The 26,293-nt window shown below is 67.9% G+C and overlaps 7 protein-coding genes across 21 annotated transcripts; 5 read left to right on the top strand and 2 right to left on the bottom strand.

The window, feature by feature from the left end:
* Positions 1-576: 576 nt before the first annotated feature.
* RBMS2 (RNA binding motif single stranded interacting protein 2) lies at positions 577-4,677 on the bottom strand. 6 transcript variants are annotated; one of them, XM_090128343.1, is made up of 13 exons: positions 4,249-4,677; positions 3,899-4,050; positions 3,743-3,801; positions 3,057-3,148; positions 2,819-3,012; positions 2,637-2,716; positions 2,458-2,567; positions 2,315-2,361; positions 2,135-2,228; positions 1,997-2,044; positions 1,652-1,759; positions 1,500-1,574; positions 577-1,398 (listed from the first exon to the last, which is right to left on the bottom strand). In XM_090128343.1, the coding sequence occupies exons 1-13, from the start codon at positions 4,315-4,317 to the stop codon at positions 1,312-1,314; spliced, it is 1,215 nt and encodes a 404-aa protein (XP_089984469.1). In that variant the 5' UTR covers positions 4,318-4,677; the 3' UTR covers positions 577-1,311. The 6 variants fall into 6 exon arrangements, with proteins under 6 accessions (XP_089984469.1, XP_031465911.1, XP_031465912.1 ...); XM_031610051.2 differs by having other exon boundaries at positions 2,819-2,976; XM_031610052.2 differs by having other exon boundaries at positions 2,819-2,976; positions 3,899-4,047.
* A 117-nt stretch (positions 4,678-4,794) lies between these two features.
* LOC116239822 (aquaporin-2-like) lies at positions 4,795-7,379 on the top strand. 2 transcript variants are annotated; one of them, XM_031610054.2, is made up of 5 exons: positions 4,802-5,640; positions 6,038-6,358; positions 6,425-6,577; positions 6,645-6,725; positions 7,066-7,379. In XM_031610054.2, exons 1-5 carry the CDS (start codon positions 5,512-5,514, stop codon positions 7,282-7,284), a joined length of 903 nt encoding a protein of 300 aa, XP_031465914.2. In that variant the 5' UTR covers positions 4,802-5,511; the 3' UTR covers positions 7,285-7,379. The 2 variants fall into 2 exon arrangements, with proteins under 2 accessions (XP_031465913.2, XP_031465914.2); XM_031610053.2 differs by having other exon boundaries at positions 4,795-5,640; positions 6,038-6,577.
* A 625-nt stretch (positions 7,380-8,004) lies between these two features.
* On the top strand, positions 8,005-10,300 carry MIP (major intrinsic protein of lens fiber). Its single transcript, XM_031610055.2, has 4 exons — positions 8,005-8,532; positions 8,781-8,945; positions 9,016-9,096; positions 9,617-10,300. Exons 1-4 carry the CDS (start codon positions 8,173-8,175, stop codon positions 9,797-9,799), a joined length of 789 nt encoding a protein of 262 aa, XP_031465915.2. The 5' UTR covers positions 8,005-8,172; the 3' UTR covers positions 9,800-10,300.
* Positions 10,301-10,382: 82 nt separating this feature from the next.
* TIMELESS (timeless circadian regulator) lies at positions 10,383-16,948 on the top strand. Of its 5 annotated transcripts, none has more exons than XM_090128414.1 (29): positions 10,383-10,667; positions 10,739-10,892; positions 10,989-11,103; positions 11,193-11,255; positions 11,359-11,460; positions 11,549-11,704; positions 11,778-11,911; positions 11,993-12,080; positions 12,184-12,360; positions 12,466-12,683; positions 12,758-12,861; positions 13,085-13,254; positions 13,330-13,449; positions 13,516-13,667; positions 13,736-13,833; positions 13,906-14,035; positions 14,119-14,314; positions 14,407-14,558; positions 14,668-14,753; positions 14,818-14,935; positions 15,030-15,112; positions 15,191-15,333; positions 15,448-15,619; positions 15,723-15,791; positions 15,864-15,982; positions 16,054-16,198; positions 16,277-16,313; positions 16,430-16,512; positions 16,587-16,948. In XM_090128414.1, exons 1-29 carry the CDS (start codon positions 10,571-10,573, stop codon positions 16,700-16,702), a joined length of 3,597 nt encoding a protein of 1,198 aa, XP_089984540.1. In that variant the 5' UTR covers positions 10,383-10,570; the 3' UTR covers positions 16,703-16,948. The 5 variants fall into 5 exon arrangements, with proteins under 5 accessions (XP_089984540.1, XP_089984539.1, XP_031465929.2 ...); XM_090128413.1 differs by having other exon boundaries at positions 16,274-16,313; XM_031610069.2 differs by having other exon boundaries at positions 16,054-16,204.
* A 57-nt stretch (positions 16,949-17,005) lies between these two features.
* On the top strand, positions 17,006-18,066 carry APOF (apolipoprotein F). The gene is made up of 2 exons (XM_031610081.2): positions 17,006-17,116; positions 17,196-18,066. Exon 2 carries the CDS (start codon positions 17,215-17,217, stop codon positions 18,034-18,036), a length of 822 nt encoding a protein of 273 aa, XP_031465941.2. The 5' UTR covers positions 17,006-17,116; positions 17,196-17,214; the 3' UTR covers positions 18,037-18,066.
* A 275-nt stretch (positions 18,067-18,341) lies between these two features.
* Positions 18,342-23,611, top strand: STAT2 (signal transducer and activator of transcription 2). Of its 4 annotated transcripts, none has more exons than XM_090128519.1 (23): positions 18,342-18,538; positions 18,851-19,026; positions 19,111-19,261; positions 19,360-19,458; positions 19,528-19,620; positions 19,689-19,767; positions 19,846-19,931; positions 20,000-20,163; positions 20,234-20,392; positions 20,463-20,615; positions 20,695-20,715; positions 20,852-20,945; positions 21,046-21,102; positions 21,168-21,251; positions 21,319-21,417; positions 21,703-21,838; positions 21,913-21,962; positions 22,056-22,144; positions 22,224-22,360; positions 22,434-22,622; positions 22,710-22,767; positions 22,853-23,352; positions 23,430-23,611. In XM_090128519.1, the coding sequence occupies exons 2-23, from the start codon at positions 18,896-18,898 to the stop codon at positions 23,564-23,566; spliced, it is 2,766 nt and encodes a 921-aa protein (XP_089984645.1). In that variant the 5' UTR covers positions 18,342-18,538; positions 18,851-18,895; the 3' UTR covers positions 23,567-23,611. The 4 variants fall into 4 exon arrangements, with proteins under 4 accessions (XP_089984645.1, XP_089984646.1, XP_031465922.2 ...); XM_090128520.1 differs by having other exon boundaries at positions 18,345-18,538; positions 20,015-20,163; XM_031610062.2 differs by having other exon boundaries at positions 18,534-18,618.
* A 21-nt stretch (positions 23,612-23,632) lies between these two features.
* IL23A (interleukin 23 subunit alpha) lies at positions 23,633-26,236 on the bottom strand. Of its 2 annotated transcripts, XM_031610064.2 has the most exons (4): positions 24,906-26,236; positions 24,541-24,645; positions 24,008-24,133; positions 23,633-23,930 (listed from the first exon to the last, which is right to left on the bottom strand). In XM_031610064.2, exons 1-4 carry the CDS (start codon positions 25,068-25,070, stop codon positions 23,784-23,786), a joined length of 543 nt encoding a protein of 180 aa, XP_031465924.2. In that variant the 5' UTR covers positions 25,071-26,236; the 3' UTR covers positions 23,633-23,783. The 2 variants fall into 2 exon arrangements, with proteins under 2 accessions (XP_031465924.2, XP_089984647.1); XM_090128521.1 differs by having other exon boundaries at positions 24,541-26,236.
* Between the last annotated feature and the right edge of the window lie 57 nt (positions 26,237-26,293).

Genomic DNA, 26,293 nt, shown 5'->3' with positions numbered 1-26,293 from the left:
TGCCTCCCCCCGTACCCCAGGGGTCACCTGGGGGGGCGGAGGGCACCGGCACTAGCAGCAACGGGAGAGGTGGGTGATGGCTGGAAACCGGGAGCGCTGCCCGCCCGGGGGGGCGGGGGGGGGGGGTGAGAGGCTGCAGCCCCTCCCCCCCCCCCTCCTCCCCAGCAGACCTGGGCTGAGCACGCGCTGAGCTGTGGGGTGAGGTAGATGTGTGGTGGGAGGGGGGGCCCTGCTGCCCGGGGGGGCCCCTCGGCCCCATGGAGGGACTGAGGAGCCCACTGCCCCGGCTGTGGGGGGAGGGGGGGGGGGGGGGGGGCAGGGGACCCCACTGCGCTGGGAGGGGCTGGAAGAACCGGGGAGGGCCTGGGCAGAGCTGGCACTGGGGGGGCACGGCCGGCCCCAGAGCTGGAAGCAAAGAGGGGAGGGGGCTGCCCCCCCCCATCCCCTTGGAGACAGACAGACAGACCCACAGAGTGGGCTCATAATGCAGGGTGGGAGGGGTGGGGGAGGCCGGGGCAGCTCAGCAACCCCAATCTTTGGTTAAAAGAGACGCCCCCGCGGCCCCCCCTGATTGTCTTTGCGCAAGCGGGGGGCGTGGTGGGGGGGCTCAGCAGCCTCCGGGGGCGCAGGGTGAGTCTAAAGTGCCTGGCTGGCCCGTGGGGCAGAGCAGGGGGTTATTGCACTTGTCCTGCCCCCCCCCACGGCTGGGGGCAAGGGACGGTGGGGGGGGTGGGCATGCAGAACCCCAGGCCCCCCCGGGACAGGAATGGCTGCAGCGGGGGGAGGGAGCAGCACCCCGGGCCTGCTGGGGGGCTAGGGCGCCGGACCCTGGTGGGCAGGCGGGGGGAGGGGGGTCCATCGCTGCCCCCTCCTCCCCACTCTGGCAGCAGAAGGCACAGGGGGGTGGGGTGGGGCAGGGTCCGCAGCTTTTGGGGGGGCCTGGCAGGGGCCACGGGCCGTGGAAGCACAAGGTTGGGAAGGGAGGGGGGAAGGAGGGGGCTGGGGCTGCTGCGGATGGAGAGCCCCGACTCCCTTTGTGGGTGGGGGAAGAGGGGAGGCGGGGGGGGGGTTCTTGTTTTTCTCCTTTTTTTTTCTTTTTTTTTTTTTTCTTTTTTTTCCTTTTTTATAAAACGCAGGAGGAAAAAAAAAAGCCCTCCCATTGCAGGGGGGGCTGCCCTGGGGGCTGCGGGACCCCCGGCACTTCAGGACCCCCCCCACCCCACCTTGCTGAGGAGGAGGAGGAGCAGAGGCAGGGCACAAGGTGGGCAGCAGTGGTGGGGGTCCCTCGGTGCCGGCCCCCCCCGCCCGCTGCTACTTGGGGTAGGGGTAGGGAAAGGCTCCGGGCTCAGAGGGCGACTCCACGGGGCCGTGGCCATGGGTGGGTGCAGCACTGCCGTCCTGTGGGGAGGGGTTAATGGAGAAGAGGCTGGGACCCCCCCCAGTACCACCCCCCCAGTACTGCAGGACCTCCCCCCCCCACCTGCACCCCCAGCACTCACCTCCAGTGGGACCGCGGGTGGCACTGGGGGGTACGGTGGGAGGAAGGCTCCAGGCAGGGTGGCAGCAGGCACGTACTGGGGGGGAGGAGGTATCAGTGGGGCGGGGGGGAATGGGGGCAGTGGGGGGGGGTTGCAGCCGGGGGGGTCCTTACCGTGCCAGCACTGCCCAGAGAGAGGTGGCCAAGCTGCTGGGCCAGGGGGGCCACCACTGAGGGCTGGAGGGGGACGGCGTGGTCCACGGCGGGGGCCAGCACTGTGCCCTGCATGGCTCCATCAGCAAGGGAGGGGGGGGACAAGAGGGTGGGGGGAGCAGGGCCGTGGGGTGGGGAACACGGGGGGTTGGGAACAGCAGTGGGACGTGGGACTGGGATGTGCAGGGTGGGGTGGCAGGGTTTGGGCTGGGGATGTGGGGTGTATAGAAGTGGGTGGGAGGCTCTGAGCACGTGGTGGGTGGGGCTATGGGGACCGGGATGTGCATTGCCTCCTGCTGTGCTCACCGTGGGCTGCACGAGGTAGGACTGGTGCATCCAGGTAGGGCTGTGGACCTGCAGAGCAACCAGTGGGTGGGGGCTGCAGCCAACCCACTGCAGGGACCCCCATCCTGCAGGGACCCCCCACCCTGTACTCCCATATACCTGGTAGGAGGAGACAGGTGAGGGCAGGTAGGGAGCCAGGGCGGTGGGTGCAATCATCCTGTTGGGGGCCAGGCCGTAAGGTGCGGGGTAGAACCTGTGGGGTGGAGTCAGTCATGGGGTGGAGGCTGCAGCCATTGGCCCCTCCACCTCCCACCACAATGGGGGCTGTGGGACACTCACCCGTTCTGCAGCGCTGTGGCAGGGTCATAGGCCAAGGTCACAGTGCCCTGGGAAGGGACAGAGGGGTCAGAGCTGCCCCACAGCACAGCCCCCCAAGAAGAACCCCCTCACCGTGCCCCATTCTGCCCTCAGATCCCATTTACCGCATCACTGTCCCGGGCCCAGGCTCTCCCATTGGGCACGAACTTGCCCTGGCTCTGCCGTTTCTTCTGCCCTCCATCTGCAAACTTGCAGAGCAGCGGGTCCGGGGGGGCTGTGGGGAGAGCTGTCAGTATCACCAGCCAGCACCCAGCCACCCTGCCCCCGCTCCCCCCAAGCCTACCTGGCACCCCTGGGGGGGTCTTGATGTACTTCCCATTAAAGTGGGTGATGACAGCCTCGCACTTCTCTGTGGACTCCATCCTGGTGGGTGGGAGAACAGCTGGAGGAGCCCTTCTGGGTGTCCCCAGGGCATCTGCAGCCCCCTTGCTGTTCGCCCTCCCCCAGCCCCACGCAGCCCCATACCGTGCAAAGCCCACGCCACGGCTGGCCCCGTGGGGGTCCCGCAGGATGCGGGTGGATACAACCTGCCCAAAGGGCTTCAGCAGCGCCTCCAGCTCCTGCTCGTCCACCCCCAGCGGCAGGTTGGAGATGTAGAGGTTGGTGGGGTCCTGCTCCTGTTGCTGTGGGGAGGGATCAGGGGGCAGCGGGGACACCCGCTGGGGTGGGTCTGAATTTTGGGGTCCCCCCCATCGGGCCTTACCTTGGCCATCTGTGCCTGCACCCCGCTGGCCTTGAGAGCCGTCACTGCCTTCTGGGCTGCTGTGGGGCTGTCGAAGTCCACGAAGCCGTAGCCTTGGGGGGGGGAGGGGAAGGGACATACAGAGTGAGAGGGACCCCAAAGCCTTCAATCCCACCCCTACTACTCAGACCCCCAAACCTCAACCCTCCTCCTTAGACCAGAAGTGCAGTGAAAAGGCCCCAAAATGCAGACCATCCGTCCTCATCTTAGACCCTAAATACAGTGGAAGTGACCCCAAAGCTCTAATCCCCTCCCCTTAGGCCATAAAACCCAGCACTCCATTTTCCCTTTAGTATCTACACATAGTGAATGGGACCACAAAGCCCTCACACTCTTCCTTTCCCCTTAGACCCTAAGTATAGTGAGAGGGACCCCAAAACTCTCATCTCCTCCTCCCCCCAGACCCTAAATACAGCAACAGGGACCTCAAACCCCTGACACCTCCAAACTCCTCTTAATACAGTTAAAATGACCCCAAAACGCTAATTTCCACCCCCCCATGCCCCACTTCCATCAGACCCAAAAATCCTGACCCCTCCCCCTTTCCTCTAAACACAGTAAAAAGGACGCCCAAGCCATTACTCTCTTTCCCCCTTTATACCCTAAATACAGTGAGATGGACCCCCGAACCCCAATCCCACCCCCACCTTTGCACTTGTTGGTCGTCTTGTCCAGGATGGCTTTGGTGGAGACGATCTTCCCGTAACTGCACAAGGAATCAAGTATGTGGGGGGGGGGGGGGGGGGGGGGAGGAAGGGGATTCCAAATTGCCCCCCCCCCCCCCAACGAAGCCCCCCACTCACGGCTGACACAGCTTCACCAGGTCCTGGTCGGTGGTCCCGGGGTGCAGCCCCCGGATGTACAGATTGGTTTTGCTCAGCTGTTCGCCCGCCCCCCCGGAAGAAGGGCTGGGGCTGGGGGGGCCCATGGGCTGCGACGGCGGCACATAGGGCTGCTGGGGGCGGCAGAGGGGAGGACAGTCGGTGTCACCGAGGCCCGGTCCCGGTTGGGGCCGCCTCCCGCTCCGGCCGCGACCCACCGGGCCCCGCCGCCCGGCCGGAGAGAGGCCCGAAGGGGCGGGCGGCGAGGCCTGGCGCGGCGGGCCCGGAGAGAAGGGCGGCCTCGGCCTCGTCCCCCCCCCCGCCCCGTTTACCTTCTTTCCGCCCTTACTGCAGGCGAAGGCGGCCAGGCCCGGGCGCGGCGGCGGCACCGAGAGCAGCATCCCGGAGCGCGCGGCGGGGCGGGCGGCTCCGCCTGACGTGACGCGGGATCCGGGGCGGGCCCGGCGGGCGGCTGCGGCCTGGCAGCGAAGGGCTCGGGGAGAGGCCCGCTCCGCGCCTTAACGGGATTTCTGGGGATGCAGCCCCGCGCTCGGGGGTTCGGTAACCGGGGCCTGCGGCGGCCGCGGCCTATGAGCAGGACGCGGTCCCTTTAAGAGCGCAAAGCCCCGCCCCCGCCGCCATTACCGCCACAGTGGAGGCGGTCGCACCGTATCCATGGGCGCAGCCATTTTGGAGCTGTCGGTCACGTGTCCCTCCGCCATCTTGGCGCCTCCCACCCCCACCGCGTGACTCCGGCTGAAGGCGGGCGGGGGGCCGCCATCTTGGCGCCTCGCGGGGTTCTCCTTCGGGCCCAGGAGGACGGGGGGGGTCCGGGGGGCGGCGGGGCCTCCGTGGGGCGGGGGGTGCCGGGAGGGGGCTGTGGGGCAGGAGGGGTCCTCAGCGGGGTGACGGGTGACGGGTCCCAGGAACCCTGGGGGCTCCTGCGGGGCTGAGGTCGGATGCGCGGCCTGACCCGTGTCCCACAGAGGGCCCCTGCGGGCCGCGGAGCCGCAGCGTTTGTCCTCCCCCCCCCCCCCCCCCCACACACACACGGCCTGGGGGCAGGGCTGCGTGTCAGGGCGGCCGTCCCCATCCCGGCCCTTTGTGCAGGGATTGTTCTGGCTCTTTCGGGGCGGCTGCGGGGCTGTGCTGAGCCAGGCCCTGGGCAGCGACCCGCTGACTCACGCCGTGTGTGGGGCTGCTGAGCTGGCAGGGACGTGGGGCCCGGCCCCCCCCTCCCCCCACACACACTGCAGCAGGGCTGGGGGCAGCTCCAGTTCCGCAGCCCCTCCTGCCCTCTCCTGCTGCCTTCAGACTGGGCATCCCCGGTACCCTCCTGGCACTGCAGTGTGAGCAGGGCTGGTCCCATCTGCTGCTCCCCGCCCCCCCCTTCATCTCTGCATTCCCTCCTTTCATCTCTGCCTTTCATCTCCCACCTGAGCACCTCATGCTGGTTGTCGTGGCAACGCCCCAAATTGCCCCTGCTTGTTGCCGTGGCACCCACAGCCATCCTGGGGTGCCCGAGCCCGATTTCAGACCCCTGCAGCTCCTGCCATGGCTGTGCCCTGTTGGCAGACCTCTTGTGTGTTTTGGGGATGCCCTGGGTGTGGGCACCCTCCCCACATCGAGGGGGGTTGGCAGGACGAGGAGCTGGGAGGTGCCCCTGCTGCAGGCATCCTCTGTGCTTGCCTTGGTCCTGCAGCTGCACCATGGCCATAGGGGAGGTAAGGCCTCGCGAGCCGTGTGACCCCAGCCCCCCCAGTCCCAAGCCCTAGCTGAGAGGCCCTGAGGTCCGTCCCTGCCAGGGGAATGAGGCTCATGGCCCTTGTAGCCTGTGGTCTCAGCCCCTAGCCCTGCTGGGGGGCTCCTTGTGTGCCCCTAGTAGGGAACCCCCATTCCTGGGCTGCTCCAGTTGCCATAGTGACCCCATTGCCAAGGTGCCCTGTTGCCAAGACACCCCCTGTCACCGTGGTTGCTGAGGCATCCAGTTACCATGGCACCCCATCATCTGTCATCACTGACACTCCATCATTTCGGTAACAAATTGCTGAAGGGTCTCATCACTGTGACACCCCATCACCATGGCACCCCATCATCATGACTTCCACTTCACGCCCACAGGAGCTGCACAGCGGGCGCTTCTGGCGGGAGGTGTTGGCTGAGGCTGTGGCAACGCTCATCTTTACTGGGGTGGTCCTGGGAGCTTCAGCTGCCCCCGGCCCCCTAGTGCCAGCCCTGGCCGGGGGGCTGGCAGCTGGGACACTGAGCTGTGCCCTCGGAGCACCCCAGGCCAACCCAGCACTCACCCTGGCACTGCTCTGCACCCACAAACTGGGTGCCCTGCATGGAGCTGCTGTGCTGCTGGCACAGTGTGCCGGGGCTGTGCTGGCTGCCACTGCTGCACGCCTGGCACTGCCGGATGACACCGGAATGGTCACCAGGGTGAGTGTCCCTGTCCCTGTGCCCATCCTGGTGCCGGTGGGTGCTGAGGCTCTGCCGTGCCCACAGGTGAGTGCAGCAGGGACAGCAGGGCAGGCGTTGTGCTGGGAGATCTTTGCCACCTTCCAGCTGGCGCTTACCACCTTTGCCTCCACCAACCATGAGTCTGTCCCCACCGGGCTGGCCCTGGGCTGTGCCATCGTTGCTGGAGCTCTGACTGCGGTAAGGACCCCCCAGTGCCCCCTGCCCGTGGCCCCCTGGCCCGGCCAGTCCTGACCTGTTCCCCCAGGGGCCATTCTCGGGGGGCAGCATGAACCCGGCCCGCTCACTGGGGCCTGCCATCGTCACCGGCATCTGGGACAACCACTGGGTGAGTCACAGAACCTCTGGGTTCCCCCAGAAAGCCCTCCCATCCCATCCTCCCCCAGAACAGCAATCCCTGCCCCCCCCCCTTCATTCACTCCCCCTGAGTCACCCTCAACAGCATCTTCAGATGGCGTTCTCCTGGTCCCCCCATCACAGAACAGGTCCCCCCACCCCCATCCTTTGACAGTCCTGCTCCATCCCAAACGTGGTTCCCTCCTCACCCCTGGAGCAGCTCCCTCTGGTCAGTCCCCATCTCTAGTGTGGGCCTCGTGTCCCCTGCAGCCCCTGACCCCCGTGCCACCCTGGGTATCCCTGCTCCTACTGGTCCCACTGACCTCCCCCAGGTGTACTGGGTGGGACCGGTGCTGGGTGCTGTGCTGGCTGGGCTCTGCTACGAGTTCATCTTTGGCCCTGGTGCCTCCCGGGAGAAGCTGTGTGCCTGCCTCACCTGCCGAGACGTGGCATTGGTGGAGACCACCACCCCTTCCCCCTCCTCACCTTCCACTGCCCCCCTCAGTGCTGCTCGTACCCCCCCAGCCTCCCAGGGCCAGGGCATGGCCTGATGGGAGAGCCGGGGGGCTCCTGCACTCTTGCCTCCTTCTCCCCCCCCTCAAACCATCCTCTTCCCCATTGGGATTAAAGGTGACTTTGGGCCAGAGATGAGCGCAGAGTGGTGCTGTGGGATGGGGGGGGTGGGGGGTCGGGGTGCATGGGGTCACTGCGGGGCCTCTCCTTGCACTCCCCCACTCTGTACCCCCCCTGTTGGCCCCACAGTGGGGGACGGGGGGCTGCTCCTGCCCTGTGCGGGCGCTGAGCACAGCAAAGCCTTTTGTCGGAGCCTCTGCAGCCCCGGCAGATTCCTGTGGGCGCCAATGACTGCGCTCAGCCCTAATCCCCCCCGGCCAGGGGCTTAGTGCCTGCTAAGCCAGCCTGAATGCACCACAGCCAGGCTGGGGGGGGGGGGGCAGCGGCAGCCCCCAGGGGGGCACCTGCACCCCTGTGATGTGGGGCTGGGCATGGGGCACCTGCTGCCCCCAGGATGTGTGGGGTTGGGGCAGGCTGGCTCCCAGTGCTGCCCTCCCATAGTGTCCCCCCAAAACCTGGCTGGGGGGCGGGGGATGTCACAGTGTTGCCCACAGCCTCGAGTATGTTGTTGACCCTAGACCCTATAGAGGGTACCTATGGGTCAGAGCCACCCCCCAGCCGGCATTCCCAAGGGTGGGGGACGCAGCTCTGGGGGGTCCCCACTCTCTCAGGGCGGTGGAACCGCCCCTGAGGGGGGAACCGGGGTCCCACACAGCACCTCACCCACCCCATATTCCGGGCAGCGAAGCAGTTAAGGGGGGGTGGCGGTGGTGGGGTCCCACCCCCAGGGCCGGCTGGGGGGGGGCTTATAAAGGTGGGTGCGGGCGGCCCCCGGGAGGGGAGCGGGGCCGCACCGGGGCCAGGCCATGCGGGAGCTGCGCTCGTCCTCCTTCTGGAGGGCCATCCTGGCCGAGTTCCTGGGCAGCCTCCTCTACACCCTGCTGGGGCTGGGGGCTTCGCTGCGCTGGGCCCCAGGCCCCCACGGGGTCCTGGGGTCCGCCCTGGCCTTCGGGCTGGCCCAAGCCACCCTGGTGCAGGCACTGGGGCACGTCAGCGGCGGGCACATCAACCCGGCCATCACGTTGGCCTTCCTGCTGGCCTCGCAGCTCTCCCTGCCCCGCGCCCTGGGCTACCTGCTGGCTCAGCTGCTGGGTGCCCTGGCGGGGGCCGGCGTCCTCTATGGGGTGACACCGGCCGCCGTGCGCGGCACGCTGGGCCTCAGTGCGGTGAGCGGGGCGGGGAGGATGGGGGACTCTGGGGGGAGAATGGGGTGCTGGGAGGTGGGGGAGGAGAGAATAGGGGGCTGGGGTGGGGGGAAATGGGTGGGCTGGGGCGTGTTCGGGGTTTTGTGGGGATGGCTGAAGGGAAATAGGGGTTTGGGGAGAGGGCGTGAAGGTGGTTAATGGGGAATTGGGCAGCCAAGGTCTGGGAGGCGTGAGGCTGGGAGCCGGCGCTGAGCCCCTCTCCCCCACAGCTGCACCCCAGCGTGGGCCCGGGCCAGGGCACGGTGGTGGAGCTGCTGCTGACGGCTCAGTTCATCCTCTGCGTCTTCGCCAGCTTCGACGACCGCCACGACGGGCGCCCTGGCTCCGCTGCGCTGCCCGTTGGCTTCTCCCTCACCCTCGGCCATCTCTTTGGGGTAAGGGGGGGTGGCAGCTCCGTGGGACGGGGGGAGCAGCCGGCACCCACCACCCCCTCCTTCCCCTCAGATCCCGTACACTGGTGCTGGCATGAACCCTGCACGCTCCTTTGCCCCCGCTGTCATCACCCGCAACTTCGCCAACCACTGGGTAAGTGGGGAGGACTCTGCGGCCCGGCCCAGTCCACTCCAGCCCATCTTTGTCCTGCCCAGTCCACCCCAGTCTGCCTCAACCCACTGCTGTGCTGCCCAGTGCATCCCACTCCTATCCCAGTGCATCTCAGCTTGACCCAATCCATCCTACTCTCGTCCCAGCGCACCCCAGTCAGCCTCAGTCTGCTGCAGTCCTGCCCGGTTCGCCCCAGTCCTGCCCCAGCCCATTCCAGTCCCGCCCAGTGCATCCCAGTCCTATCCCGGTCCATTTCAGCCTAACCCGATCCATGTCCCCGTCCCAGTCCACCGCAGCCCTATCCCGCTCCGTCCCATCCCATCCACAACCCCACCGGCTGCAGCGGCCCCGAGGGCTCCCCCCGGGGGGGTCGCACCCGTTATCACCGCACTCCTCGGGCTCAGGGATGGCCGCACAGGGGGGTCGCGGCCGCCCCTCTCTCGGGCTGGGGGGTCGGATGGGGGGTTCCCTTGGCCGCCCCCTCCCACGCCGCCCCCCGCAGGTGTTCTGGGCGGGTCCGCTGCTGGGCGCGGCGCTGGCGGCTCTGCTGTACGAGCTGGCGCTGTGTCCGCGGGTGCGCAGCATGGCGGAGCGCCTGGCCGTGCTGCGGGGGGAGCCGCCCGCCGCCGCGCCGCCCCCCGAACCGCCGGCAGAACCGCTGGAGCTGAAGACGCAGGGGCTGTAGGGCCGCCCCCCAACCCCACCCCCAAACCCGGGGCCGCCTTTGCTGTGTCGGGGCCGCCGATGCGGTGCGTGTGGTGCGTGCGTGTGTGTGCGGGGCGGCGGGAGCGCGGCGGCCAACGGCACCCAACGGCCGGCCCCGCCCCGCCGCGGCGGGAGCTCCGTGTTCGGTGAATTAAACCTACGCTTTATTTTGGTAACCGCTCTCGGAGGGCGGGGGGCGGAGGGGGGGGGGGCACCGCGTGCGGGGCGGAGCGCGGAGCGGCGCCTTCCCGCGCCCGAGGCGATGCCCCGCCCAGGGGGAGGGGCTACCGCACAGCCTGAGCCGTTCTTAAAAGGGCAACGTCGAGGTGGGCGCGGGGCGGGGAGTGGGGGGCAGCGCGGTGCGGGGAGAGCGGGGGCGTACGACTGGTCGCCACGAGGGGGATGAGGGGGGAGAAAGGTGCTGCGGTGCGTGGTCTCCGCTTGTAGCGGGCGGAGGGGGGAAGGGGGGGCTGACCGGCGCGGTTCTGGCGTTTCCGCTTTAAGGCCTCCGGCGGGGGACGGCGGGCGGGGCGGGGCGGGGCGGGAGCCGCGGGAACTGGGCCGGTTGTGTAACGGCGGCGGCGGGAGCGTGCGGGGCTGGGGGCTTTCGGTACCGGGATCGAGATCGGGATCGGGATCGGGATCGCCACCCGGACCCGGACCCTCAGAGCCGCCCGGTGCCCCGGGACCGGGGTCGGGCCGCTCCGCCCCGCCGGGTTTTGCCCGGCTCCCCGCGCCCGCCCCGCGCTGCATGGACTGGTACATGATGAACTGCGAGCTGCTGGCCACCTGCAGCGCCCTGGGCTACCTGGAGGGCGACGTGTACCACCGCGAACCCGACTGCCTCGGTACGGCACGGGGAATGGGGGGGCGGGGGGAGAAACCGGGGGGTGCGGAGTTCTGACCGCCCCTCCCGCAGAGAGCGTGAAGGATCTGATCCGGTACCTCCGGCACGAGGATGAGAGCCGCGACGTGCGGCAGCAGCTGGGAGCAGCGCAGATCCTGCAGAACGATCTGCTGCCGCTGCTCGTTCAGTACCCGCAGGACCGGACGCTTTTCGATGCCGTCGTCAGGTACCGGGGAGCTGCGGGGATGGTGCGGGGCTGCGGTCCCACGTGGGCAGCGGTCCCGAGTCCTGCCTCCTCCCCCCCCCCCAACTCCCCCCATAGGCTGATGGTGAACCTGACGCAGCCGGCGCTGCTCTGCTTCGGCAAAGTGCCGTCGGACGCCACCGCCCGGCACCACTTCCTGCAGGTGCTGTCCTACCTGCAGGCGTACAAAGAGGTGAGGGTGCACCATCTCCGGGTGGGGGGGGGGGTCTTCAAAGCTCTCCCCCCCCCACACACACAGAGCTCACAAAGGGGTTTCTGCAGGCGTTCGCCAGTGAGAAGGTGTTTGGGGTGCTGAGCGAGAAGTTGTACGAAGTGCTGCAGCTGGTGGGTGCTGGGGATCTTGGGGGGGGTCCTATGGGGCTGAGGGTCAGGGGGCGGCTATGGGGCTGGGGAGGTCTATGGGAGTTCTGACAGCCGTGCACTGCAGGACTGGGAGCAGAGGCAGGAGGAGGACACGCTGCTGATCGAGCGGATCCTGCTGCTGGTGCGCAATGTGCTGCACGTGCCCCCCGACCCCGCTGCGGAGCAGGTAATGGGAGGGGAGGGTGGGTACAGACACAGGGATCCTCAAGGTAAGCTGCCCTGCATGCTGCCCCCCACCCTGTGCTGCCCCCCAGGGTGTGGATGGCGATGCCAGCGTGCACGACCGCGTGCTGTGGGCTCTGCACATCAGCGGCATGGATGACCTGCTCAAGTTCCTGTCCAGCGCGCCAGCTGAACAGCAGTGGGCTCTGCACGTCCTCGAGATCATCTCCCTCATGTTCCGTGACCAGGTGAGCAGGGTGGGTGCAGGGACCACCCCGAGCCCCCCATCCAGCTGTGCTGAACCCCCCATCCACCCCGCAGAGCCCGGAGCAGCTGGCAGCGCTGGGACAGGGGCGGGCAGGCACGGAGTGCGGGGAGGACACGCGGGAGCTGCAGAGTCTGCGGCAGCGGGAGCAGGCAGAGCAGAGAGCACGGGTGCTGCAGCGTCCATCCAGGTGGGAAGGGGGGCTGAAGGGGGGGGGGCAGAACCCTGTGGTAGGGCCAACGTTGCTCATCTTGTGCATTCTCCCCTCCAGGCACTCCCGTTTCCGCGGTTCCTATGTCATCCAGGGGCTGAAGGCCATCGGGGAGCACGATGTTGTCTTCCATAAGGGGCTGCACAACGTGAGTATGGGGGTGGGGAGCACCAGGGGGGGCTCGGTACGGTGTCAAGGGGCTCAATGTCGTGCTGAGGGGACACAGCTCATGCTCTCCTCTCTCCCCACAGCTGCAGAGCTACAGCCACGACCTGGGCAAGGAGACGCGCCGGGTGCCGCGGCGTCGTTGGGCCCCCCCTGAGCCAGGACCCCCCCGGCGCTCCGCCCGCAACGTCCGGCTCTTCCTGAGCTGCTTCTGCCAGGACTTTCTGGAGGGCTGCTACAACCGCCTGATGCTGCTGGTCAAGGTGAGGGTGGGGAGTCATTCCCCCCACCTGCGCTCACCCACCCCACTTCAGGTCTACCCCCTTCCTGGGGTCACCCTGTGCTGAGTTCCCCCACACGCCCCCCAGGACCAATTGCTGCGGGAGAAGGCACAGCAGCACGATGAGACGTACTACCTCTGGGCCACTGCCTTCTTCATGGCCTTCAACCGTGGCCGGGGATTCCGTGCTGAGCTGGTGTCGGAGACGGTGAGCGTGCGTGCCTTCCACTTCATCGAGCAGCACCTCACCAACTACTATGAGATGGCACTGATGGACAAGAAGGAGGCGGCCACCTGGGCGCGCAGGTGGGGGTCACAGCCCCCTCTTTGGCCCCAAGCCCCCCCCCAGCACCGCCTGACCACCCCTGTCCCCCCTGCAGGATGCACCTGGCTCTGAAGGCGTACCAGGAGCTGCTGCGCACGGTGCAGGAGATGGACCGCTCCCCAGAGCCGGCGGTGCGGGACAGCAGTCAGGTCATCAAGAGTGAGTCCGTCCCTTTGTCCATCCGTGTGTTTATCCATCTGTGGCTCTGTCTGTCTGTCCATCCCTCTCTCTGTCTGCATGGCCCTCTTTCCTTGTGTCTCTCTATCCACGTGTTTGTCCGTGCGTCAATCTCTCTCGGCATCCGTCTGTCCGTCCCCCTGTCCAACCACTCACACATCCGTCTGTCTGTCCACACTGACCCTACCCCCTCCCGCCCCCCCAGACCACATCTTCTATCTGATGGAGTACCGGGAGCTGCTCCTCGCGCTCTTTCGGAAGTTCGATGAGACGAAGCAGCCTCGTGCCTTCCTGCGGGACCTGGTGGAGACGGCGCATCTCTTCCTGCAAATGCTGGAGCGCTTCTGTCGCGGCCGCTCCGGCCTCGTGGTGCAGGTGGGTTGGGGTCACCAAGGCTCTGCGTGGGTCCTTGTGGTCCCTCCTGACCCCCTCCTCTCCTTCATCATGCAGAGCAAAAGTGTGAGGAGGAAGAAGAAGCCCCGTGCCCCTGCAGCACCGCAGCCGCCGGGCACAGCGGAGCTGGAGGAGCTGTGGGCGGCAGTGGCCCAGCAACTCCAGGACTGCCTGCAGGTAGGGACAGGCCCTGCTGTGAGGGGGTGTCCGTGGGGTGCAGGGTGACGATGTGACCCCCCCCAGGGCACGGTGCCGCTCCCTGAGGACGTGGTGCCTTTTGATGCTGCCTCGGAGACCCCGGTGGAGGAGCAGCGCGCAGTGGCTCTGCTGCGCATCCAGGAGTGCCTGCGGGAGGGGAGAGCCCCCCAGGCCCTGCGGCTGCTGCGCTCTGCCAGGTACCCCCAGCCCCCATCCCACCCCTCAGTACGTGGGGATGCAGTGCCAACCTCTGCCCTCCATGCAGGGAAGTGTGGCCTGAAGGGGATGTTTTTGGCCCCCCTGGCGCGGAGCCCCCTGAGGAGACGCAGCTGCTGCGGGAGATCTGCTTTGCTGCTCTGCCCCGTGAGTGCACAGCCCTGTCCTGTGGCAGTGGGGTCTGGGGGTGCTCTGGGCCCCTAACGCTGCCCCCCACAGGTCCCACCCCCTCCCCTGAGGCTGAGGAGCCGGAGGAGCCTGAGGAAGAGGAGGAGGAAGAGGAGGAAGAGGAGGAGGAGGCTGTGCGGGTGTCGGAGAAGGAGTTCAATTTCATGGACTACCTGAAGCGGTGAGGAGAGCCTCTGAGAGGGGGAGGGGGGCACAGGGAGGGCAGCACAGTGCTGCTCACCAATTGTGGGGGGGGGGTTCCAGGTTTGCCTGCGTGCCCGTGGTCCGTGCCTGCGCGCTGCTGCTGCGGGGCTACACACAGAACAGCGCCCGCACCAACCACTGTGCTGCACGGCTGCTGCACCGCCTGTCCCGGCAGCTGCGCATGGAGGCGCTGCTCTTCCAGCTCTCCCTCTTCACCCTCTTCCAACGCCTCCTCAGCGACCCCAGCGCCCACCAGGTGAGGCACAGCCCCAACTCCCCCCTGGACCCCAAACCCCAATTCCGGCCCGGTGCAGTCCTGCTGCCCTCACCCCTCTGTTCCACCCCCAGGAGCTGGTGGCCTTGGCCAAGTTTATCCTGGGTAAGTTCTTCACGCTGGCAGCCACCAACAAGAAGGCATTCGTGGAGCTGCTCTTCTGGAAGAACGCCACGGCTGTGCGCGAGATGAGTGAAGGCTACAGCTCCCTGAGGGATGGGGAGGGGTGAGTGGACTAGGGGGGCTGTGGGGTTGAGAGAGGGGCAGTGGGCATGGGGAGGGGGCTGTGGGCTGGGAAAAGAGCTCTGACTTCCCCTCATCACTCCTTTGCCCAGGGCTGGAGCACGCCGGACCCCCGCCTGGAGCCCACAGGAGGAGCAGGCGCTGCGGGAGCTGTTCTGGAAGTATAAGGAGGCAGAAGGTACGTGGGCATGGTGGGGGGCAGGGGATGGTGGGGACTCTCCCTGCAGGCCCTGCTCCCACAGGTCAGGACATCATTGCCTCCATCCTGGCGGAGCTGCCTGGCCGCACACGGCGACAAGTGGTGCAGCAGTTGGTGCGCATGGGGCTGGCGGGCAGCGCCAGGGACTTCCCACGGCCAAGGTGGGGATGAGACCCCCAAGTGGGGACCCCCGTGATGGGGAGCAGTTTGTGTGCCCACGTAAGCACCCAGGGTTGTGTCCTCCCCTCCCCCCAGGAAGGGCACCAATATTGTGCTGTGGACAGAGGAGCAGGAGCTGGAGCTGGAGCGGCTCTTTGAGGAGTTCAGGGGATCGGATGGTGAGTGGGTTCCAAGGGGAGGGGTGTGTGGGGGGGTCCAGCACCCTGCCGACCCCCCACACTGACCCCTGCCCACAGACATCCTGGGGAACATCATGAAGAACCTGACGGCACGGCGCTCACGGGCACGTGTGGTGGAGAAGCTGCTGGCAATGGGGTTGGTGGCAGAGCGCAAGGAGCTGCACAAGAAGCGCCGGAGGAAGAGCTGCGGCCCCCAAATGGTACGTGGGTTTGGGGGGGTCGGGGGGCTCCAATCCAGGGGTGCTGTCCCCCTTCCCCTCCTCCCCTGGGCACCCAACCGCCCCACCGGCACCCAAGTGTTACGGTCCCTGCAGGGTGAGGCAGATGCTGCAGCGGTTTCAGCCCATAACAGCTCTGCTGAGGACAGCGAGGAGGAGGAAGAGGAGGAGGAGGAGGAAGATGAAGCAGAGGATGACCCCTTGGAGGAGCCCTGGGACCCCAAGGAGGGGACGGGGCTGGCCCTGGTGCAGCGCCTGCAGCAGGAAGGTGGGTGGGAGCAAGGAGCTGTGACTCCACCGCCCCTCAGGCTTGACCCCCCCCTCCATCCTTTGGGGTCAGTGGGGCTGCACTCTGACTCCACCATCCCCAGGGCTGGATGGGCCCCTGCGGTGGCTGCAGAACTGCCTGAGGAGGACGGCGCGGGACCGTGAGACGGAAGGTGAGCAGGGCTGGGGGGGCACAGGGCTGGAGATGGGGAAGGGGCTGGGCTGACGGCGCTTCCCCCCCCCAGGGATGTCCTTCCCAGTGCCCTTGGTGCCACTCTCAGAGGAGAATGAAGATGCCATGGAGAACCGGGGCTTCCGTGCTCTGCTGCGAGAGGTGGGGCTGCGGCCCCCCGCCAACGAGCAGGTGATGCCCCCATCCCCATCTTGTCCCCATTGCTCCTGGCACAGCCCACAGCATCCCCCCTCTGTCCCCAGGAGTCCTTCTGGCGCATCCCTGCTGCCCTCACCCCACAGCAGCTGCGCCGCGCGGCTGCCTCCATCACCCCCCCGAGCCCTCAGGGACCCCTCCAGGAGCTGCCCCCCCAGGAGCTGCCAGCAGCACCACAGGACCCCACTGGAGGTGAAGGTGTGGGCTGGGGCCCAGGGAGCAGGGTGAGGGGTGCAGGAACCTCCCCTGAGCCCCTCTGCCCCACAGCAGAGCCGCTGCCATCCCCGCTGGGATCGGACTCAGAGAGGTGAGGCTGGGGTCCCACGTGCTGAGCCTACAGCGGGGTCCTTGCTCATGATGGGACGGGGGCCATGGCCTCTGGGACCCCCATGGGCTCTGCTGACTCTATCACCCCCCCCCCAGTGAGGAGCCCCTCACCGTCCCTGCACCATCAGGCAGCAAACGGCGGCGGCAACTCGACAGCGAGGATGAGGATGGTGACATGGGTGAGTGCAGCCCCTTCCCTGGTTGTAGGGGGGCTTTTCCTCCCTTCTGCCCCTGACCCCTTCCACTTCCATAGAGGCAGAGCTGCAACGCCCGGATCCCTTGTCAGAAGAGGATGAGGACCCCCACCCCATGGGCAGGAGAAAACGCATCCGCCGCCTTCTGGAGGAGGAGGAGGAGGAGGAAGATTGAGCCCCCACAGGACAGCAGTCCCTGCAACGCCCCCACTCTGCTTTCGGGGCTTTTTGTACAGGTTTATCAGTTCTGGGGGTTCTCTGTGGGTTTTTTAGCTCTTTTTGAAGGCGCAGTGCTTTTCCTTCCCCTGTCCCCATTTTACCTTTTTGCCGGGGTTTGGGTTTCGGCTTTGTTTGTTTGTTTTTGACACTGTTTTACATCGGGAACGGCACCAAATAAATCAATACACGAAGTCTCTGGGCTGTGCCCGGCGCTGTCGGGGGGGGGGGGAGGCCGGGCGGGGGGCGGTGCGGGGCTCCGTCCCCGTGTGTCGCAATGGCAGCTGATAGCAGCGGTTATAAAGGGGCCGTGGAGGGGAGGGGGGGGCACAGCGCAGCGGCGGAGGTGCGGGGAGAGCGGTGACTGCGAGCGGTGAGCGGGGGGCTGGGGGGTGGGAGGGGGGGGGGTGCAGCCATGGGCTGACGGCTGTGCCCCCCCTAAACCTCCGCAGGTGCCCCCGAGCCGCCACCATGGGCCGCACTCTGCTCTTCCTCCTCTTCCTCCTCCTCCTCCAGGGCCGGGGGGAAACCGCGACCACCGGCCCCCCGCGGGGTGACGGAGGGACCGCGGCGGTGCGGGGGCTGCTGGCGGAGGTCGCTCCCCCACTGCAGGCATTGCGGGACCGGGGGGTTCCGTGCGGAGCGCTGCTCCCCGACGCCCTCCCCGGTTTCTCCCGCATCCCCCTGCTGCCCCGCGCCGTGTCCCGCGCCTCGTTGGCGCTGGCGCTGAACGGGGCCGGCTGCGAGGCGGAGGCGGAGGCGGCGGCGCGGGGGCTGTACCGGGAGCTGAGCCCCCCCGCGGCCACCGCCCTGCTGCGGGGTCTGGCGAGGCTGCGGGACGTCCCCGCGCACCGCACGCTGCCGCTGCTCTCCAGCCTGGCCCGGCTGCGGCGGCGCTGCGCTCCGCCCCGCAACGAGACCCGCACCGGGACGTTCCGGTGCCGTCGGGAGGCGGAGGACGACGCGTGCAGCCCGCCCGGGGAGCGCGAGGCGCACGGGGTGCTCGAGTGGGTGCCGGGCGTCAACGCCGTCTACAACCTGGGCAGCGGCCTCTACTTCGCCTTCCAGGGCTGCGAGCTGCTCGCGTCCGAGCGGGCGCTGCAGGCGGCCGAGGATTTGGGCTACGCGGCGCTGACGGCGCTCACCGGGGGCGGCCCCGTGGCCGTGGGGATCCGGTTCGGGCTGCAGCCCGGCATCAAAGCGGGGGTCCGCGCGCTCTACGGGTACTTCACCGCCGACGGGGAACCCCCGACGGCGCCCAGCTCGCACAGCGGCCCCGTCCTCGTGGTGTGAATAAAGGCGCGCCCCGCCCGTGTCCCCGCCGCTGTCTGTCCCGGTCGGTGCGGCCGCGCTGCCCCGGGGCGCGGGGACCTTGGCCCGGGGTCGGCCTTGGACGGGGCGCGCGGTGACAGCGCCCGGCGCGGGGACGGCGGCGCGCTGCCCCACGGCGCTGCCCCGCGGCTCCGACCTACGGGCTCAGCCCGCCGCTCCGTTCCCCGCGCTCCCGCTGCCGACCCCCCCCCGAGGCCGCCATCTCCTTCCGCGACCGCCCGCTGGCCCCGCCCCCTTGCCCATGGCCCCGCCCACTCGGCGTGACCACGCCCTCCCGCCTCGATCCTGTCCCTTTGCCCCGCCCCCGCCGCGGCCCCGCCCCCGTCGTCATTTCGGGGAAGCGGAGCAGCCCCCAGGAACTCCCGCATCGCCCGCCTCCGGGGGGCGTGGTCTCACCGCCGCGCTCCACCAATCACCGCGCAAAGCCGGGAGGGGGCGTGGCCACAGTGCTTCCCTGCGCGGGGTGCGGGGACGGGACCGGGACCGGGACCGGGACTGGGACCGGGCCGGGGTTCAGGGCTGGGAGCGGGGCGCCGCGTCCAGGTCTGGCACTGAATCGGGATTAGGGTCGAGGTACGGGGCCGGGGGTGTCCACCCGATGGGCGCTTCTGGTTGGGGCCTTTGGGTGCCGGGACAGCGGCGGGACGGGAGGGGCCTGGGGGGGGGGCTGCACCCCCAGCACGGCCCCCCCCGCACTGAGTTTGAGCGGAGGGAGCCGTTGGGGGGGGGGAGGTGGGTGTGTGGTGTGAGCGAGCACCGCTTCCATCCCCCGCAGCCGGAGGGGTCCCAGCAGCACGCCCTGCCCTCCCCACCCACCAGCATGGCGCAGTGGCAGGAGATGCAGCAGTTGCCCCCCACCCACCTGGAGCGCGTACACCAACTGTACACCAACGCCGCGCTGCCCATGACCGTCCGGCAGAGCCTGGCGGACTGGATCGAGGACCAAGACTGGTACGGGGGGAATCGTGGGGCGGGGAGGATTCCCGTGGAGCGATGGGGGGCTCCCCGTGGGGCAGGCACTGAGCGGTCCCGCAGGCAGCAGGCGGCCGAGCCCTTTTCGTCCCACGCGCGGATGCTGTTCCATTCGCTGCTGACGCTGCTGGGGGAGCAGCAGGGCAGCCTGGGGCCGGGCGATGAGGACTTCATGCTGAAGCACAACCTGCGCAAGGCGCGCATCGACCTGCAGGTGGGTGGGTGGTGGGTGGGGGACCGGGGAGTGGATCTATGGATGGAATGGGAACTTGCTGTGCACTGACACCCCTCCCCCCCCCGTGCTCCCCATAGGCTGCCTTCGAGGAGCACCCCGAGAACTTTGCCAACCTGGTGGCCAATCTGCTGCAGGAGGAGCGGTGCATCCTGCGGAGGGCACAGGCGAAGGGGCAGGTAGGGTGGGGTACCCCCCCAGCCGGCAGAGCTGAGCCACCCAGTGCCTGACCCCCCCACGTCCCATAGGTGGAGACCCCCCCAGCACCCAGCACAGCCCCACAGAACAGCCAGGAGCAGGAGATCCAGCAGCGCCTGGCCGAATTCCGCACCGCCCTGCAGGTAATGCCTCCCCACAGCCCCCCATCCCATGGGGGCTGCACAGTCCCTCACTCCCCCCCAATCCACAGGAAGCTGAGCGTGCATTCCGACACATGGAGGACCTACAGGACACCTTTGACTTCAGCTATAAGATGTACTACATGCCGGGTAAGGCTGCATCTCAAGGGGGGGGTGGCACAGCCAGCGCTCCCTCCACCCCCCTAAAACCCCACCCCAATGCTGCAGGCCAGGACCACTCCCACGACCCGCAGTACGCACAGCACGTCCAAGCACTCCAGGCCAAGCTGCAGTCCCTGGACCGGCAGCGGCGGGTGAGCAAGGGCAGAGCCAGGCCACGGGGAGAAGAGGGGGGTGTAGCTGCCATGTGGCCTCCATTCAGATCCTGTCCCTGCAGGAGGTGGTGGCACAGATTCAGCAGCTGCTGGGGCGCAGTGAGACCTTGCGGGACTTCCTGCAGCAGGAGCTGAGCGCATGGCGTGAGAGGCAGCAGCACAGCTGCCTGGGAGCCCCCACTGATACCTGCCTGCTGCAGCTGCAGGGCTGGTAGGGGTGGGCTGGGGGGGCTGGGGGGCAGTCGGGGGGGGCCATGCCCTGCTGACCCCACCACCTGCAGGTTCACGGCGCTGGGCGAGGGGCTCTTCCAGCTGCTGCAGCTGCTGCGGGCAGTGGGAGAGCTGCGGCAAAAGGTGACCTACGAGCAGGACCCGCTGCAGTCAGAGCTGCCGCTGCTGGAGAAGCGGCTGCTGGAGCAGCTCACCTGCCTGCTGCAGAGGTGGGGGACACAGCATGGGGGGGGGCTGGGGATGGGATGGAGCTCTCTGAGACCCCCCCCCTACCCGCAGTGCCTTCGTGGTGGAGCAGCAGCCCTGCATGCCCAACACCCCCAAGCGCCCGCTGGTGCTGCGCACAGCCAACAAGTTCTGCACGCGCGCCCGCCTGCTGGTCCGCCTGCACGACCGCAACCACCGCATGGAGGCCAACATCCACATCGACAGGTCGGGGGGGCCGGGTCCCACCACCCCCCGTTAGGGTCCTGAGCCATGCTCACAGCTGACACCGTGTTGCCTTTTACAGGGACCCGCCGAAGACGCGAGGGTGAGAGCCTAGTACCAGCAATGGTGGCAGGAATGGGACGTCAGGGGGGATTCCTGGTATCCCCAGAGGGGTATCAGCATCTCCAGGGGACGTCAGCTGCAGCAGCCACCACCTGCAACCTGCATGTGCCCCACAGGTTCCGCAAATTCAATATTCTGACCTCGAGCAGCAAAACCGTCCTGGTTGGGGACAGCCCCCGGGAGGGGTTGGTCTGCGACTTCCAGTACCTTGTATGCACCCCCCTTCCTGCACTGGGTCCTCCCCATCTGGGACCCCCGCTTGGGTCCGCTCCATCCCAGCCCCACTTTGACCTCCCCCGCCCCTCCACAGACGCTGAAGGAACAGAAGGGCGGAGGATCAGGCAAAGGCAGCAGAGGCACCAATGAGGTGGGTGTGGGTTCTGGGGAGGGGGCGCAGGGTGAGCAGTGGGTGAGGGTTCCCATCCTGTGCAGGGTCCTCTGGCTGTGACTGAGGAGCTTCACCTCATCACCTTCACGCTGGCGTATGCATACTGTGGGCTAGAGCTGAAGCTGGAAGTGAGTTTTGGGGGGGGGAGTGTCTGGGTGTTGGGGCTGCCTGTAATGACCCCCACTTCCCCCACAGACCTCCACGCTGCCCTTCGTCATCATCTCCAACAACAACCAGCTCTCCAGCGCCTGGGCCTCCGTGCTCTGGTTCAACATGCTGAGCCCCAACCCCAAGGCAAGCAGCCCTCACACTGTCCCTCCTACCACCACACCCCTGCCCGACCCATTGCCCCATACCCCAGTCCTAATGACCCATCCCTGTTTTGTCTGTGTCCTATGCTATGTCTGTTCCCTTACTCTGTCCCCTGTGCTGATCTCACCCCATGCCCTATTCCATTTTCTGTACCACATCTGTCCCACATGTCTGTCCTTTTCCCATCCCTGCCCAGTCCCCCCATCCATCTCACCAGTCCCATCCCTTTCACGGGTCCCATCCTGCCCACTGGTGCCATCCCTACAGGACCAGCAGTTCTTCTCCACACCACCCCCAGCCCCATGGCCCCGGCTGGCGGAGGTGCTGAGTTGGCAGTTCCAGAGCACAGCTGAGCGGGGTCTGAGCCGGGAGCACCTGCACATGTTGGCTGAGAAGCTCTTTGGTACGGCCCTGCATCCCTGAGCCCCCCAGCCACAGCCCAGCCCCCCTCACTCACCCCACTCCCCCCCCTCCCAGGCTCAAAGCCATCTCCAGAGAGTGCCTTGCCCTGGACCAAGTTCTCCAAGGTGAGCAGTGCCCATCCCACGTGTCCCCATCCATCCTGACACGTCCCCATCTCGCACATCCCGGTCCCACGTCCCCATGTCCCCGTCCTGCAGGACGGTGCTGCAGGTTTCTCCTTCTGGGCCTGGCTGGATGGGATCCTGGCGCTGCTGCACGACCACCTGAAGCAGCTCTGGAAGGATGGGTACGGCCTGGCTGGGGGGGAGGGAGGGGTCGGGCTGTGGGGCTGTAGGAGCTGACCGTGCCACCCCCCCGCCCCCAAGGCTCATCCTGGGCTTCGTGAGCCGCAAACAGGAAAGGAAACTGCTGAAGGTGAAGCGGTCGGGGACGTTCCTGATTCGGTTCAGTGAGAGCATGCTGGGGGGGGTCACCTGCACCTGGGTGGAGCACCCTGAGAGCGGTGAGTGCAGCCCCGGACCCCCCCTCGGTGTGACCTCACCCCCACCCGCTAACCTCCCACCCCCACCCCATAGGACCCCCCGCCTTCCGTGCTGTCGTCCCCTACACCGCAGCCGAGCTGGCATCGCTGGCGCTGCCCGACATCATCCGTGATTACCAACTGCTGGCAGAGGAGAACATCCCCGAGAACCCATTGCTCTTCCTCTACCCTGACATTGCCCGTGACGAAGCCTTCGGGCCCTACTACAGCCAACGGCATGAGGGTATGGCGTGCTGCAGCACGGCACGGCGGGGGGGGCAGCGCCCAGTGCCCCCTTCCAACTCCTTGCCCCTGCCCTCCCTGACCCCAGGGATCCTGAGCAAGAAGAAGGAGTACCTGAACCAGCGCCTCATCCGCGTATCCTCCAGGTGAGCCCCCCCTACACCCCCAGCCCCACAGGGATGGACCCCCTCGCCCCCCACCCGACCCTCCACCCCCACGCTGTGCCCACAGGCAGCCCCACGAGACGTGGCAGACGGAGGAGGAGTTGGTGGTGGCCACGGAGGACCTGGAGACGCTGCAGTTGAAGAGTGGTGGGCAACAGCCTGTGAGCCCAGGGACGGTGCCGGGGGGGGGCAGGACCCCCAGGACACCTCAGGCCGTGAGCCCGGGGCTGCAGCAGGTGGTGGCTGCAGTCCCGGTGCTGCCATCCCTGCAGCAATTGGGATCAGGGGATTTGGGGGTGCTGCAGACGGGGATGGGGGACCTGGGGCCGCCCGTTGTGCTGCAGCTGCTGCAGGTGGGGCCCGGGGCGCAGGGGGTGCTGCCCATGGGGAGCAGTGCCATAGGGCCGCTGTTGGGGAGCGATGCTGCAGAGCTGCTGTTGGACAACGGTGCCGTGGGGCTGCAGCCGTCGGGGCTGGGGGAGCTGGAGGGGCTGCCGCTGCAGGAGCCGGCGCTGGAGGTGGGAGCGGGGCAGCTGGAGGCTGTGGAGCTGCTGCCCACCCTGGACGGTGCGTGGATCCGACGGGTGAACGCCGGGGGCGGTGGGGCTGGGGGATCGTTCAGCGCTGACCCCCGCATCCCATAGACAGCGCCGTGCTTCTGGACTCCAGTGACCCCTTCCTGCCGCAGCCCGAGGACGCGGCCCTGCCCGCCACCGCCTCGCTCTTCACTGCAGACGGCGATTTCCCACCGCTCCACATCGACGCCAGCGACTTCCAGTGACCCCTCCCGGCCCCCTCGTGTAAATAAACCCCTTCCTCCCCATCAGCCCGCGGTGCTGTTAGGGCAGCCCTGCCGTTAGGGCAGCCCTGGTGCGGCGTTGTAGCAGAGAGCAGCTCCTCGTTACCCAGCCCTTTATTAGAAACCCATAAATACGCCATATAAATAGGGAGCGCGGCACATAAATAAGAAATAAATAACGGGAGGGGGGCCGGGGGGGTCAGCGGGCGCTGGCGCTGTGGGTGAAGACGCGGCTCATGACGGCGGTGAAGGAGCGGAGCCGCTCCAGCGTGTCGTGCTGCAGCAGCGGCCGGGCCCAGGGGTGAGCATGGGGGGGCGGGGGGGTCCGGCAGGAACGGATGGGGACCTGCAGGGAGAGAGGGGTCAGAGGGCTCTGGGTTGGGGTTGATGTTAAGATCGGGGTTGGGGTCGGGGTCAGCTCACCTGCACGAGGCCCAGCAGCCCCTCCAGCACCGCCTTCAGCTCTGGCTGCGGGTGGGTGGCGAAGATGTCGGAGCCCAGCATGGCCTGGTAGTGCTGCAAGCCCTGCAGGATCCGCTGCAGGCAGTGCTGGGGGTTGGGAGGGGGGGGAGTATGAAGATGCTGGACCTCTGAGCACATCCCCAAAGCAACCCCTGGGGATCTTGTGGATCCCAACAGCCCTGAGACCCCCAGCATGCTCCTGGCACCCCGACCCCCAGGCTACCCTGACATCCCCAAGTACATCACTTGGGTGCTTCCGAGATGCCCCCAGGAACATCTGCAGCATCACTGCCCCCCTTCCCTCCCTCCCCCAGTACACCCGTGGCACTTCTGGGACCCCCAGCACCCCCAGACCCCCAGGACTCCCACCCAAGATTCTTCAGTGCATCCCCAGAGCATCCACACACCCCACAAGACCCCTCGGGTTTTGACTGTAGGGATATCCCCCGGACCCCCTCAATTTTCCCCCCACCCTCCCAGCCCCCCCTTGGTACCGTGCTGTTTGTGTCCAGCGTGGAGGGGTCACAGGCGTCACTGCAGCGGATGCGGGGGGCACAGTCCCCCTCGGAGTCCTCCTCTCCACCCAGACGGACCCCATCCTGACAGCAGGAGTTAACAGGGATCCCATAGCACCTTGGCTCTCCCCAGGCAGACAGAGCATCACAGTACCCCCAGATCCTCTGTGCCCCATAGCCCCAGTTCCAGGAGCATCCCCAGTTCTCTCGGTTCCCTGAACATTTTCCAGTTCCCTGAGCATCTCCAGTTCCCGGAGCACCCCGGTTCCCTGAGCCCCTGGTGCTCCCCGTTCTTGTAGCATCCCTCATCTCCCTGCTCTCCCAAACCCCGTCCCAGCTCTTACCAGCGCCCGGTGCGTCTCCTTCATTGTCCCCAACAGCCGCGACAGCCGCTGGGAGAGGTCCCTGCAGGCAGCCCAGTCGGTGCTCGGGGCCGGGAACGGGACCGCGAGCGGCAGCAGCATCGCCGTCAGGCAGAGTGCGAGCAGGAGGCGGCGGAGCGGGGCCATGGCGGGGCGGGTCGGATCGGGTCAGTGCCGCCACCGGCGGATCCATCGGCTTTTATGGGGCGGCGGCAGGTGGGGAATCCCCGGGGCAGGTGGCACCCGCCCCCCGTTACTGCGAAATCGCCGCCTCCCCCGAAAGCAGAACCGATACCGGGCCGGGGTCCCCAGGCTGCGCCCCGCCGCGCCCGCTCCGGCCCCGCGCCCCGACGGGACGGGCAGGAAAACCCGGGGCAGTTCCTGGTGGCTCCACGCCCGGCGGCCGCGCGGACGGCGCTGAACACACCTGAGCCCGCACCGCACCGCATCGCTCCGCTCGGATCCTCTCCCGGGACGCCGTGGGACGGGACGGGCGCGGTTCCGCACGCTGCGGGGCGGGGCGGGGCGGGCCCGCAGGTGTCCCGCAGTGCTTCCCCGATGTCCCCACGTCCCCGCTCCGTATTCCCGGTGCCCACCGGGGAAACTGCTGCGGCGGTCCCGGCGCTGCCCCGCTCCCCGCTGCCTCGGGACACCCGGCTGCTCACCCCCACCCCCCGTTTTCCCCGCGTTGCCCGCGGCTCCGCAATCGCGGCGGCCCCGACAGGGCGGCTCCTGCGCTTCCCGGTCCCCGCCCGGAGGGGCTGCCCCCGGCCTTCCCCGGGCACGGCCCCCCCGACGGGTTGCGCCCTCGCCGCGTACCGACCCCAGGGCTCAGCGGCTGCCTGACCCTCCGTCCCACCGGGACCCCCACCGGCGGCACCGCGTCCTGAGCGCCGGTTCGGGGATGGGGTCTGTGCCCCCGCTCTCCACCGCCCTCCGGTTCCCCTCTGCTGAGTTCCACGGGAGCGTCCCCGTCCCCGCGGGGCTCCGTGGGGCGAGGAAAGCGCTGCGGCACCGCTGAGCGAGAGGAGGGCTCCGCGGTCACGGACCGGAGACACCGGGAGAGGACAGTGTTGGACACAACGAGACAGTGTGACAGCGGGCGACACTGCAGGGGGCCGTCGGGAGGGCCGTGGCACATGCAACATTCGGGGCTCCATGGGGGGGTACCGGAGCCCCCCGCCCGGCCGCGGTGCCGGGTGGGAGCACAGCACTGCCCGGACTACCGCTCCCGCACCGCGAAACGCCACCCGCAGTTTTCTGTCCCCTCCGCCGCACCGTCCGGCACGGGCGCTTTGTCCCGCCTCCCTCAGGCGCTGATTGGCCAGTGCACGAGACTCCGCGCTGCCATTGGCTCGCCGGCCCTGAGA

This window comes from Phasianus colchicus, chromosome 33 (assembly GCF_987193195.1).
Source record: "Phasianus colchicus chromosome 33, bPhaCol1.hap1.1, whole genome shotgun sequence".
Lineage (NCBI taxonomy): Eukaryota > Metazoa > Chordata > Aves > Galliformes > Phasianidae > Phasianus > Phasianus colchicus.
The sequence above is the reverse complement of the archived record's forward strand: the minus strand, read 5'-3'. Positions and strand labels throughout refer to the sequence as shown.

Excerpts from the sequence above, each read along its gene's own strand:
- RBMS2 (XM_090128341.1), bottom strand. The coding sequence starts at position 4,317 with ATGCTGCTCTCGGTGCCGCCGCCGCGCCCGGGCCTGGCCGCCTTCGCC. Across the intron at positions 2,977-3,056 it reads TGCAGGCACAGATGGCCAAG|CAACAGGAGCAGGACCCCAC; the intron begins GTAAGGCCCGAT and ends CCCTCCCCACAG. Across the intron at positions 2,568-2,636 it reads GACCCCCCCAGGGGTGCCAG|CCCCCCCGGACCCGCTGCTC; the intron begins GTAGGCTTGGGG and ends CTCTCCCCACAG.
- LOC116239822 (XM_031610053.2), top strand. The coding sequence starts at position 5,512 with ATGCCCTGGGTGTGGGCACCCTCCCCACATCGAGGGGGGTTGGCAGGA. Across the intron at positions 6,578-6,644 it reads TTGCTGGAGCTCTGACTGCG|GGGCCATTCTCGGGGGGCAG; the intron begins GTAAGGACCCCC and ends CTGTTCCCCCAG. Across the intron at positions 6,726-7,065 it reads GCATCTGGGACAACCACTGG|GTGTACTGGGTGGGACCGGT; the intron begins GTGAGTCACAGA and ends GACCTCCCCCAG.
- MIP (XM_031610055.2), top strand. The coding sequence starts at position 8,173 with ATGCGGGAGCTGCGCTCGTCCTCCTTCTGGAGGGCCATCCTGGCCGAG. Across the intron at positions 8,533-8,780 it reads GCACGCTGGGCCTCAGTGCG|CTGCACCCCAGCGTGGGCCC; the intron begins GTGAGCGGGGCG and ends TCTCCCCCACAG. Across the intron at positions 8,946-9,015 it reads CCCTCGGCCATCTCTTTGGG|ATCCCGTACACTGGTGCTGG; the intron begins GTAAGGGGGGGT and ends CCTTCCCCTCAG.
- TIMELESS (XM_031610068.2), top strand. The coding sequence starts at position 10,571 with ATGGACTGGTACATGATGAACTGCGAGCTGCTGGCCACCTGCAGCGCC. Across the intron at positions 14,036-14,118 it reads TTCATGGACTACCTGAAGCG|GTTTGCCTGCGTGCCCGTGG; the intron begins GTGAGGAGAGCC and ends GGGGGGTTCCAG. Across the intron at positions 14,315-14,406 it reads GCGACCCCAGCGCCCACCAG|GAGCTGGTGGCCTTGGCCAA; the intron begins GTGAGGCACAGC and ends TTCCACCCCCAG.
- APOF (XM_031610081.2), top strand. The coding sequence starts at position 17,215 with ATGGGCCGCACTCTGCTCTTCCTCCTCTTCCTCCTCCTCCTCCAGGGC.
- STAT2 (XM_090128519.1), top strand. The coding sequence starts at position 18,896 with ATGGCGCAGTGGCAGGAGATGCAGCAGTTGCCCCCCACCCACCTGGAG. Across the intron at positions 22,361-22,433 it reads GGTGGAGCACCCTGAGAGCG|GACCCCCCGCCTTCCGTGCT; the intron begins GTGAGTGCAGCC and ends CCCACCCCATAG. Across the intron at positions 22,623-22,709 it reads CTACAGCCAACGGCATGAGG|GGATCCTGAGCAAGAAGAAG; the intron begins GTATGGCGTGCT and ends CCCTGACCCCAG.
- IL23A (XM_090128521.1), bottom strand. The coding sequence starts at position 25,116 with ATGGATCCGCCGGTGGCGGCACTGACCCGATCCGACCCGCCCCGCCAT. Across the intron at positions 24,134-24,540 it reads CGCTGGACACAAACAGCACG|CACTGCCTGCAGCGGATCCT; the intron begins GTACCAAGGGGG and ends CCCAACCCCCAG. Across the intron at positions 23,931-24,007 it reads GGCTGCTGGGCCTCGTGCAG|GTCCCCATCCGTTCCTGCCG; the intron begins GTGAGCTGACCC and ends CTCTCCCTGCAG.